The following is a 12790-nucleotide window of genomic DNA, read 5'->3' as shown; positions in this document are numbered from 1 at the left end:
GTAACTCTCACTGAATTAACATTGTAATTTGCTTCTCGGTGACAAAGTCAGGCCTGTGTACGCAAGTTGTATAGAGTGTATAGGAATGTTAGAAAACTGTTTGCCTATTTCCTTATTTTGCTCACCTTTGTAACTGTTCGTTAAACATCTCTCTTTTTCTGTTTCTTAGGTATAAACTTCTTCCACTTTCTCCTGCAAGTGAGTTGGTCCTTTCCTGAAGTGACTAATCTCCACACATTGAGCCTCAACAATTAATATTAGTGGAGGGGAGGGGGTGGATGGTAGGTCAGAAGAATTGGTCAATGGTGCCTGACCCATCAGTGGCCAGCACTCACCTGGACACATATTCAAGTATGGCTTTTACTTCATTCATTTGTTCTGTCCCAAAGTAAACCACAGTGAGATGAACTCTGCCATCCATTCGAACACCCACCTCCCTGGAAGACACGAAGAGAAAGAGAATTATTTTCAGTTGAACTTGAATTTCCCATACTGCATGGAAAGGTAAAGCAAATAAAAATTTCCAAATTATATCGATTTGACTCAAAGATGGCAGAATGCTCAACACAATTTAAACTAGTCGTGGTTTATCTGTCAGCTATAAGTTCTCCCATCCCTGTGTCACAAGGTTATAGGTTTAAACCCTGCTCAAGGGAGCTGGAGAATATAACCCAGGATAATACCTTAGTCAAGTGTCACACTGCTGGAAATCCATTCTTCTGAGTCAGATGTTAAGACCAAGGCTGCTTCAGTTCAGTCAAGCTTTGAATAAAATATCACACAGCTAAATTTTGAAGAAGAAAAAGGCAACGTCTGGCCAATATTTATTATTATTTCAACATTGCTAAGGCACAGAAGATAAGAAATAGGGCACTCAGCCTCGCGAATTTGCTCCAGTAATCAATAAGATCATTGCCAATCTTTTGTTTCAATTCCATTTTCATGCATAATCATCTCATCCCTGATTCCTTAACACCCATAGATCTATCAAACTGCTTTTAATGGCCAAGCTCTGCAACTCTACAAGATAGAGAACTGAAAGAATTCACAAACCTCATCTCAGGCCACAATGCAGGAACTCAGGAAAAGAAATGCTCCTTTTCAATAAGTCCATATCTGGAAGCACTAATAATACCAATTAATCTGTAGAATCCTTTCAGGTTAATGTCTATTTGATACAAGTTAGTTTTGAGATGTGAAGGCAATTCAAATATAAATATAGAAAATGATGGAGGTTCAAATTAAGGCCAAGAAATTCCTTCCTGTGGCACAAGTTTCGATGTACTCTCTGGAGGTACAGTGAAAAACTTGTTTTGCATACCATTCATATAGATCAACTCAATACTACAGTGCACTGAGGTAGTAAAGGATAAGAATAAAGTTATACAGAAAGTGTAGTGAAAGTGGTCAATAAACACAGTGATGCACTATCAATTACTCCAAAAGACTGGAAGTAGAGTAAATATTGAAAGGCTTTTATTAGCAGTAAAATGTACCTCGACCATCCTGAGTATCTACCCTGGACTGAGGGAGAAGCAGTGACACAATCACCTTTATTCAGGGGTCTGTGGGAGGAGCCACAGGAGCAGTCAGCAGAGGGGCATGTCCAGACAGGTACCCCATTACAACATATATATACGGTTTACCACACACAGGGTCATAACGACATAGATTGTGAGGTCCTTTTGTTCAAGGGAACTGTACAATAATCTTAAACAGCAGGATACAGGTTTCCTTGAACCTGGTGGTATGTGCTTTCAGGCTTTTAAATTTTCTACCCAATGGGGGAAGGGGGGCAGAGAAGAATCAGAATTAGATTTACTATCACTGACATGGCATGAAATTCATTGTTCTGTGGCAGCGGTGCAGTGCAATACATTAAAAAATTACCGTAAGTTATAGTAAATAAAATTTTAAAAATTATGCAGAAGAGAGAATACTGGGGTAAGTGGCCACTTTACTGAAGCAGCAAGACAAAGTCCATAGTCTATGGACATTCCCGCTTCATCAGAACTAGGGAAAAAAACAAATGGAGTACAGCAGTGGAGCCTCTTACTGGTGTAGGTGACCCAGAGAGAGATACAGAAAGGTCCAAAATTTACTTCATTCACTTGTAACTAAAGCAGCCCCTTCTTGATAACATGCAATTCATGCACATACAGCAAAATAAGTTAATTAGCTCAAACACAAATGGGTTTCAAATCACTTTACTATGCCCTGACTGTTGAGAGCCTCAAGTTGCGAGGTGTAAACCTTACCAGTAACTTGTCCTGTGTGAACCATGTAGACGTTACAGTCAGGATAGTACACCAGCGCCTCTATTTAACCATATATAACAATTACAGCACAGAAACAGGCTATCTCGGCCCTTCTAGTCTGTGCTGAACTCTTACTCTCACCTAGTTTCCTCAGAAGGCTAAGAAAATTCAGCTTGTCACCAACATTCACTCTGGAGTAGAGGTCAGAATAATGTTTTACCCATTTCTCTATCTGTTTGCCCCTGTCTGTGATTACTTCCCCGATAGATTTGAGGGGAATCATCTGGCTTTATTGATGCCAGCATACATACCTCTGGTATGAAATGGAATGAAAGGTGGGGGAGTAGCATTGCTTGTTAGGGAAAATATTACAGCAGTGCTCAGGCCGGACAGATTAGAGGGCTTGTCTACTGAGTCCTTGTGGGTCGAGCTGAGAAACAGGAAAGGTATGGCCACATTAGTGGGATTGTATTACAGACCACCCAATAGTCAACGAGACTTGGAAGAGCAAATCTGCAGAGAGATAGCAGGCAACTGCAGGAAACATAAAGTTGTGGTGGTAGGGGATTTTAATTTTCCATACATTGATTGGGAGTCCCATACTGTTAGGGGTCTAGATGGTTTAGAGTTTGTAAAATGTGTTCAGGAAAGTTTTCTAAATCAATATATAGAGGGACCAACTAGAGGGGATGCAATATTGGATCTCCTGTTAGGAAACGAATTAGGGCAAGTGACAGAAGTCTGTGTAGGGGAGCATTTTGGTTCCAGTGATCATAACACCATTAGTTTCAATTTGATCATGGACAAGGATAGATCTGGTCCTAGGGTTGAGGTTCAGAACTGGAAGAAGGCCAAATTTGAAGAAATGAGAAAGAATCTAAAAAGCCCATCTAAAAAGCGTGGATTGGGACAGGTTGTTCTCTGGCAAAGATGTGATTGGTAGGTGGGAAGCCTTCAAAGGGGAAATTTTGAGAGTGCAGAGTTGGTATGTTCCTGTCAGGATTAAAGGCAAATTGAATAGGAATAAGGAACCTTGGTTCTCAAGGGATATTGCAACTCTGATAAAGAAGAAGAGGGAGTTGTATGCAATGTATAGGAAACAGGGGGTAAATCAGGTGCTTGAGGAGTATAAGAAGTGCAAGAAAATACTTAAGAAAGAAATCAGGAGGGCTAAAAGAAGACATGAGGTTGCCTTGGCAGTCAAAGTGAAGGATAATCCAAAGAGCTTTTACAAGTATATTAAGAGCAAAAGGATTGTAAGGGATAAAATTGGTCCTCTTGAAGATCAGAGTGGTCGGCTTTGTACAGAACCAAAGGAAATGGGGGAGATCTTAAATAGGTTTTTTGTGTCTGTATTTACTAAGGAAACTGGCATGAAATCTATGGAATTGAGGGAATCAAGTAGTGAGACCATGGAAACTGTACAGATTGAAAAGGAGGAGGTGCTTGCTGTCTTGAGGAAAATTAAAGTGGATAAATCCCCGGGACCTGACAGAGTGTTCCCTCGGACCTTGAAGGAGACTAGTGTTGAAATTGCAGGGGCCCTGGCAGAAATATTTAAAATGTCGCTGTCTACGGGTGAAGTGCCGGAGGATTGGAGAGCGGCTCATGTTGTTCCATTGTTTAAAAAAGGATCGAAAAGTAATCCGGGAAATTATAGGCCGGTGAGTTTAACGTCAGTAGTAGGTAAGTTATTGGAGGGAGTACTAAGAGACAGAATCTACAAGCATTTGGATAGACAGGGGCTTATTAGGGAGAGTCAACATGGCTTTGTGCGTGGTAGGTCATGTTTGACCAATCTGTTGGAGTTTTTTGAGGAGATTACCAGGAAAGTGGATGAAGGGAAGGCAGTGGATATTGTCTACATGGACTTCAGTAAGGCCTTTGACAAGGTCCCACATGGGAGGTTAGTTAGGAAAATTCAGTCACTAGGTATACATGGAGAGGTGGTAAATTGGATTAGACATTGGCTCGAAAGAAGAAGCCAGAGAGTGATGGTAGAGAATTGCTTCTCTGAGTGGAGGCCTGTGACTAGTGGTGTGCCACAGGGATCAGCGCTGGGTTCGTTGTTATTTGTCATCTATATCAATGATCTGGATGATAATGTGGTAAATTGGATCAGCAAGTTTGCTGATGATACAAAGATTGGAGGTGTAGTAGACAGTGAGGAAGGTTTTCAGAGCCTGCAGAGGGACTTGGACCAACTGCAAAAATGGGCTGAAAAATGGCAGATGGAGTTTAATACTGACAAGTGTGAGGTATTGCACGTTGGAAGGACAAACCAACGTAGAACATACAGGGTTAATGATAAGGCACTGAGGAGTGCAGTGGAACAGAGGGATCTGGGAATACAGATACAAAATTCCCTAAAAGTGTCATCACAGGTAGATAGGGTCATAAAGAGAGCTTTTGGTACATTGGCCTTTATTAATCAAAGTATTGAGTATAAGAGCTGGAATGTTATGATGAGGTTGTATAAGGCATTGGTGAGGCCGAATCTGGAGTATTGTGTTCAGTTTTGGTCACCAAATTACAGGAAGGATATAAATAAGGTTGAAAGAGTGCAGAGAAGGTTTACAAGGATGTTGCTGGGACTTGAGAAACTCAGTTACAGAGAAAGGTTGAATAGGTTAGGACTTTATTCCCTGGAGCGTAGAAGAATGAGGGGAGATTTGATAGAGGTATATAAAATTATGATGCGTATAGATAGAGTGAATGCAAGCAGGCTTTTTCCACTGAGGCAAGGGGAGAAAAAAACCAGAGGACATGGGTTAAGGGTGAGGGGGGAAAAGCTTAAAGGGAACATTAGGGGGGGCTTCTTCACACAGAGAGTGGTGGGAGTATGGAATGAGCTGCCAGACGAGGTGGTAAATGTGGGTTCTTTTTTAACATTTAAGAATAAATTGGACAGATACATGGATGGGAAGTGTATGGAGGGATATGGTCCATGTGCAGGTCAGTGGGACTAGGCAGAAAATGGTTTGGCACAGCCAAGAAGGGCCAAAGGGCCTGTTTCTGTGCTGTAGTTTCTATGGTTCTATGGTTCTATGGTATTGCTTGTCAGCGCTGCTGTCTGGACGTCTTCACTGAACTGCATCCAGTAGTCGTTGGCATAGCATCTGACAGTCTGCTGAACTTTGCTTCCAACAGCCCTGAGGATCTGTAGGTTCCTCTCAAATGGCAAGTGCTAGGGCAGCAGATTTGGCTTCAGTGATGGGAGTAATCTTGTTGGATATGGATTCGAATCAGTCATTTGGTTTGAAGGTCTTCTTCCAAAGGCAGTTAAGGCTGTGCTGTAAATGGCATTCTGCAGAAGTTTCTTCTGCATTTCTCTGTGACATTTTCCAGGCTGCTGGGTGCTCAGTTCTTTCTCGAAGGTCCTAGCAAACAGCTCTGGGTGAGACATCTTGCTGACCTCAGTGCAAGGGTTACCTTCTTGTTCAGTGCAATGGAATTTCTGATTGCAGTCCGAGTGTGCAACATATCTTACTGACCTCTACTCCAGTGTGAACACTGTCACCACCTCAGCACTGGATGGCATTGATTCCCTGCCAACAATGGAAGAACTGGATGCACAGCCAATCCTGAGGAGCTCAGTAAGGCCATTGGCAGCTTGACCTCAGAAAAAAGCACCAGGCAGTAATGGGATTCCCCCAGAGCTGGTTTAGCACTGCATGACTATGTTACTGCACCTGCTGCATTATGTCCTCTGACAGGAAGGAACTGAGGGATGCCAAGTTCATTACCTCAACTTTGGACATGATTTTCCCTCTTCACAACCCCAATGAAGTGCAGAGAACAAAAGAAGCCCCTCTATTAATTAAGTTTATTAATCTAATACATCTGACTCAGTCAGCAGAGATAGGCTCTTGCAGATCCCCTCCTAGTGAGGCTGCCCAGTAAGTCTGCAGTGCACGATCAGACCCTTCCACAACAACACGAAGAGGGTTGTGCAGTACAACACCAGCTCTTCGGAGCCCTTTGACATACAGTGCCTATAAAAAGTATTCATCATCTTTTATTGTTTTACAACAGTGAATCACAGAAGATTTAATTTGGCTTTTTTGACGCTGATCCTTCGTGTCGAAGTGAAAATAGACCTCTACAAAGTGATCTAAATTACTTACAAATATAAAACACAAAATAATTAATTGCACAAGTAATCAGCCCCTTCAGGTCAGTAGTTAAAAGAAGCACCTTTGTCACCAACTATAGCCTTGAGTGTGTGTGGATAGGTCTCTATCAGCTTTGCACATCTGGACTCTGCAACTTTCCCCCATTCTTCTTTATAAAACTGCTCAAGCCCTGTTGCATGGGAATCATGAGTGAACAGCCCTTTTCAAGTCCAGCCACAAATTCTCAATTGGATTGAGGTCAGGACTCTGACTTGGCCACTCCAGGACATTAATTTTGTTGTTTTTAAGCTATGCTTGTGTAGCTTTGGCTTTATGCTTGGGGTCATTGTCTTGCTGGAAAACAAATCTTCTCCCAAGTTCCAGTTCTCTTGCAGACTGAATCAAGTTTTCCTCCATGATTTCCTTGTATTTTGCTGCATTCATTTTACCCTGTATGTTTACAAGCGTTCCAGGGCCTGCGGCAATGAAACATCCCCACAGCATGACACGGCCACCACCATTCTTCACGGTGGGGATGGGGTGTTTTTGATGATGTGCGGTATTGGGCTTACACCAAACATAGCGTTTAATCTGATGGCCAGAAAGCTCAATTTTGGTTTCATCAGACCACAGAACCCTCTTCCAGCTGACTTCAGAGTCTCCCACATGCCTTCTGGCAAATTCTAGCCGAAATTTCATGTGAGGTTTTTTTCTCACAACACTGGCTTTCTCTTTGCCACTCTCCCATGAAGCTGTGATTGGTGAAGCACCTGGTCAACAGTTGTTGTATGTGCAGTCTCTCCCATCTCAGCCACTAAAGCTTGTAACTCCTTCAGGTCTCTTGGTGGCCTCCCTCACTCGTCCCCTTCTTGCACAGTCACTCAGTTTTTGAGGACGGCCTGCTCTAGGCAGATTTACAGATGTACCATATTCTTTTCATTTCTTGATGATTGACTTAACTGTACTCCAAGGGATATTCAGTGACTTGGAAATTTTCTTGTATTCATCTCTTGAATTGTGCTTTCAATAACCTTTTGACTGAATTGCTTGGAGTATTCTTCTGTCTTCATGGTGTAGTTTTTACCAGAATACTGACTCACCAGCAGTTAGACCTTCAGATACAGGTGTATTTTTACTACAATCAACTGAAACACTTTGACTACACATAGCGATCTCCATTAAACTAATTACGTGACTTCTAAAACCAATTGGGGAGGGGAGGGGGAAAGAGGGGAGGGGCAAAGAGGGGAGGGTCAAAGAGAGGAGGAGAGGAAGAGTGGGGAGGGACAAAGAGGGGAGGAGAGGAGGGATGGGGAGGGCAAAGAGGAGAGGTGAGTCATGGTGGGATAAAGAGGGGAGGGGTTGGGAGGTGGAGCGGGGCTAAGAGTGGAGGGGAGGCGGGGCAAAGGGGAGGGCAAGGCAAGGCAGAGCAGGGCATAGAGGGGAGGCTGGGTGGGGCAAAAGGGAGGGTGTGGGGCAGGCAGGGTGGGGAAGAAGAGGGAAGGGGGCTGGGGTGCAGGGCAAGAGGGGAGGAAAGTGGGAATAGTGGGAGTAATGGGGGTGAGGAAAGGGGGTGAGTAAAAGGGGTGAAGGAGAGGAAGGGGGAGGGGTGGGAAAGGTGACAAAGGGAGGATAGGTGGGAAGTAGGGAGGATGAAAGGGTAGGGGCTGGAGAGGGGAGGAGGGGGAAGGGGATGGAGAGGGGAGGAGGAGGGGGAATGGAAGAGGGGAGAGAGGAGGGTGGGAAAGGGGAGGATAGGTGGGAAGGGGAGGAAAGGGGGTGGAAAGGGGTGGGAAGGAAAGTAGAAAGGGGGAGGAAAGTGGAAGAGGGGAGCAGGAGGGAGGAATGGAAGGGGGGAAGGAGGGGGAGAGGAAGGGAGGGTCCTCAAGAGGTAGAGAGGCTTAGGATCCTCAAGTGAACCCCGGGAGCCTAAAATGGAACCTCAAGCAGGTCTGGAGGACTTCGAGAGGCAGGACGACCAGGGAATCCTGAGAGACTGAAAGGCCAGGTGAACTCCGAAAGAGACCTTGAGTAAGACCTAGGAACCTTGAGTGGGAGGTCTATGAGTCCTGAAGACAGACTTGTGAGTCCTTGAGACGGAGAGAACATTGAAAAGACCTTGGAGACCTGGAGAACCTTGAACACTTAGGCCTTTACATTAGACCCAGAAACTTGAGTCCTTGAAAAGATGAAACTGAAAACTTAGGGAAGGATTCTGAAAAAACCTTATTCACAGTGTTTCACTCATCACTATTGTCCAGAGGCAGTTATGATACAGAAGGCTGTACGGATGAAACAGCATAGACAGCCTCTGCCTATCGCTGAGCTAGCTGACTCTCTGTAGATGTGTTTCACTTGTTACATGAGAGTTCAATTTTCACTGTCTGTACCTTGACTTTCATCAAGAGGTTAAATATAAGGTAGTCCTCTTGATAGGGTTATGTCACTTGTGTGTTTACACACTCCAGCCAGAGATCAGCCTGTGGAGGTAGGGCCTTCAGATTTACAAATTCAAATTACTGTTTCAGAAGACACTTGTACACTGGAACGTTAGCTACCATTAGCATCATTCATTAGAACAGACAGATGGAAATTATGGCTTGTAAAAAGTTAGTCCATCCCTTTGCAGTTGTTGGCTGTAAGCTTAATTCAGTTATTCTTATAGTGTCCTTCCAAGCATTGATTTGACATTAACAAAGGCATACCATTACTTGAAGGGAACAACATAAAGAAAGGGCAAGCTCTTCCAAAATTTACACTACTGACTTGAACACTGATTTGTTGAATCAAACAAAGTTTATCGATAAGTTTGCTTGAAGCTCTCAAGTATTATCAAGTCCTAAGTCATGGGATCCCAAAACTGGGAACCCAGGTTCTTTCAACTTGAAAAGCTCAAAACGGAGACTGGAGAAACCCAGAACATGGACTACAGACACTCTGAATGTAAATGTGAGAAACTCGGAACATGGACTACAGACACTCTGAATGTAAATGTGAGAAACTCGGAACATGGACTACAGACACTCTGAATGTAAACGTGAGAAACTCGGAACATGGACTATAGACACTCTGAATGTAAACGTGAGAAACTCGGAACATGGACTACAGACACTCTGAATGTAAATGTGAGAAACTCAGTACATGGACTAGAGACACTCCCAATGTAAACATGAGAAACTCAAAACATGGACTACAGAATAGATGGCATTCTCACCCAAAGCTGACCAATGTCAAAATGCTGCTGTTCAACTTCTGCTTGGTCCATTATTTGGCATGGTCCTTCTGTCAGGACGTGCACTGGCCATATCGGAACCCAAGTGTGAAGGAAAGACAAACTCTGATGTAGAGATGGTGAAAGGAGTTTATTCATAAAAAGTCCAAAGGAACTTAGGTGGCTCAACCAATTGACACCATGAGAGGTAACATTCTCAAAACTAGAACCCCACAATCAATGCTAATCAGGTGTCCACTTCAAATAATACAAGTAATACAGTATTCCCAGGCCTATCAAAATAAATTTAACAAGCTTAAACAGAAAGCACCAGGATACCACATTATAAAGAGCGAGTCGCTCAAGAAAAACACAAGGGACACGAAAGGATTAATGACTCCCATTACGCAACAGTTAACTAATTCAGGTGCTCTATAAACCTCAGAGCCTAATGCTCTCCAGTGCTTGATATGCGCCCGAAGAACTCATTGCAACACTGGTATGAGGGACATCCAAAGTCTTAGTCAAAACAAAGTATACAATGCCTGTGATACCAGCACACTACTGTATGGCAGCAAGACCTGGACAGAAGGAGAGAAGGCTCAACATCTTCCATTTAAGGTGACATCATTGCTCCTTGGGCATGTTCTGGAGAGACAGAGTACCCAGTGCTGAGTTCCTCTCTCACGCCAGCCTCTCTTGCATGTGCACCCTGCTCAGGCAGAGTAGGTTGTGCTGGCTGGGCCATGTCTGCTGCATCCCAAAAGACATCTTCTGCAGTGATCTGGCTTCAGGCAAGAGAACCGCTGGCCACCTGCAACTGCACTACAAGGATTTCTGCAGGTGGGACATGAAAGCACTGGGAGAAACTTGCAGCTGACCACACCAGGTGGAGAAGCACCCTGCAACAACACCTTAAGTCAGTCAAAGAAAAATTCCAGAAAGTGGCAGAAGACAAACAGGCCCATAGAACGGAATGTTGCAGCTCTGGTAGAGCTGACCGCTTGTACAGTAGATGCAAACTTTGCAACAGAGACTGCCACTCTTGCATTAGTCTCATCAGCCATAGACCGCACCGCACCAGCAATGTAGGAGCATCTGTGGCCAACCTCAACCAATGGAGAGCCACCACCAATAACCCGCATCACATTTTCACAGATGCATCGTAGAAAATATCCTATCCAGATGCTCTGTCCAGGAGTGCAAGAAATTGAAAAGAGTTATGAACACAGTCAATCACACAATTTCCTCTCCACTGACTCCATCTAAATTGCCGGCTGCCTTCGAAAAGCAGCCAACATGATTGAGGATCCCTCCCAACCCAGGCATTCTCTCTCTTCCCCCCCTTCCCCCCATTCACTGGGCAGATGATAAAAATGCTTGAAAGCACACAGCACCGGGCTCAAGGACAACATCTATCAAACACGCCTATGATCCCTAAGTGAATATCTTTTAATACAAAAAATGCATGCAGGCAAGATTGCCTCATAGAGCAACCTACACAGAAGGCTTCTGTAAGTTAAAATGAACGTTTCCCTAATGTAGCCACAAATGTAAGAGACTCCGCAGGTGCTGGAAATCTTGAGCAACACACACAGACTGCCTGAGGAAATCAGCGTTAGGCAGCATCCACAGTGGAAATAAACAGTCATCGTTGCGGGCCAGGATCTTAAGTATTCATCAGTTCCGATGAAGAGTCTTGACCAAAAACATCGACTATTTATTCCTCTCCATAGATACTGCCCAACTGGCTGAGTTACTCCAGCTCCTAGGCAATACTGTACCGTCCTTTTGCAAGCTCAGTGGTGTGACCAAATAATTAACCTCAACGGGTTTAGGGCAGCACAGCAATGCAGCGGTTAGTGTAACATCAGCAATCACTGATCAGGGTTCAATTCCCACCACCGCCTGTAAGGAGTACGTATGTCCTTCCTGGGTTTCCTCCCACATTCCAAAAAGCTAGGGTTAGTGAGCTGTGGGCATGTTGTGTTGGTATCAGAAGCATGGCATCACTTGTGGGCTGCCCAGCCCAATCCACACTGATTTGATTTGATGCAATTTATGCACTTCACTGTATGTTTCAATGTGTTGATGTACTTGTCACAAATAAAGCTAATCCTTTAATCTTTATCTTTTAGGTGCTGAGTGACTTGGGGACTGAAGGAGCTTTTTTTAAAAAATTCTTTTACACTAATGCTAAAACAAGGTGACAGCTGATGCTCTCTAGTAATGAATTATTGGTTAAAAGGCAAGGTAGATGTCTTGTCGAACATGCCTGGTGGTAACTTGTAACCTGCAGGAGAAACCTCATCAAATCTGACAGCTGGAAATTTGCCTCAGTTTCTAACTATTCTCCTGTCAATCAGTAATGTTAATTCCCTCTACAGACACACAAGCCTTAGATTTTACCTTCAGCTTGCTTTGAATCGGAAGAAATACATATAAGTACCTAAAGCTCTCCATGGTCTGCAAATAATTAAATGGAGAAGTGACTTAAGCCTTCACTCAATGCTACGAATGCTGTCAAGACATCTGTGCCTGGTTACTGCACTACTGGCGGACTATTTCAGTTCTCATTTCTGAAGTAAATATTCAGTAGACCCCACATCATAGTTCAATTGAGATAGGCAACAAGCCATCATGTTAATTTCTACTTTCCCTTTTAACTTAGTTTTCTTTACGCTGAGTTTGGCATTAAATAGACACACTACAGAAGAAACACTCAACTTCTATTATAAAGTAAAGAGACAGAAGAATATTGTGTTTATAAAATGCACCAAGTCTTTGAACAAGAAAGACAAGGGGATATTGACTACATTAGCACCTCAGGTGGAATTGAGTGGGATGCCTTTGACTTTGAGAAGAATCAGAACATGATGTAAAGTTACTGATGGTCTATTTTTCAGTTCTAAATGGGATATCCACATTATCTGGAGGGTAGAGACAGAATGAAAACAGCTGTTAAAATCTTAAGATATTATTATAATCTGTCCAGTCCCTGCACTACGTATAAATTTGCTGTCATGCTGCAGGATGAAGTCATTGTGTGGAAGCTGTTCAATCATTTACAGTGCGTTTTAATATTTACACCACGCAGGTCATCAACATCATGGGTGTGTAGGGCTCAGTGTTCTATATACTGCACATATGAGTCAAATACTCAGCTCCATCTGCAGCCCAAGAGGATCATCAATTGCTTACTTAGT

At 43.5% G+C, this 12790-nt stretch overlaps 1 protein-coding gene across 8 annotated transcripts in view; it reads right to left on the bottom strand.

Moving 5' to 3' along the window:
• Window positions 1–12790, bottom strand: part of LOC140196701 (chondroitin sulfate N-acetylgalactosaminyltransferase 1-like) — a 197328-nt gene that overhangs the window by 27565 nt on the left and 156973 nt on the right. For all 8 annotated transcript variants that reach the window (XR_011885779.1, XM_072256344.1, XM_072256341.1 and 5 more), the window contains one exon: window positions 336–437. Coding sequence is in view for 7 of the 8 variants with exons in the window: in XM_072256344.1 (XP_072112445.1) it covers window positions 336–437 (102 nt within the window). In the remaining variant the exon portion in view is untranslated. The remainder of the gene's footprint in view (window positions 1–335; window positions 438–12790) is intronic.

The sequence above is a fragment of the Mobula birostris genome, chromosome 4 (genome assembly GCF_030028105.1).
Source record: "Mobula birostris isolate sMobBir1 chromosome 4, sMobBir1.hap1, whole genome shotgun sequence".
NCBI lineage: Eukaryota > Metazoa > Chordata > Chondrichthyes > Myliobatiformes > Myliobatidae > Mobula > Mobula birostris.
Note: the sequence above shows the minus strand (reverse complement) of the source record. Positions and strands in the feature narration are given on the sequence as shown.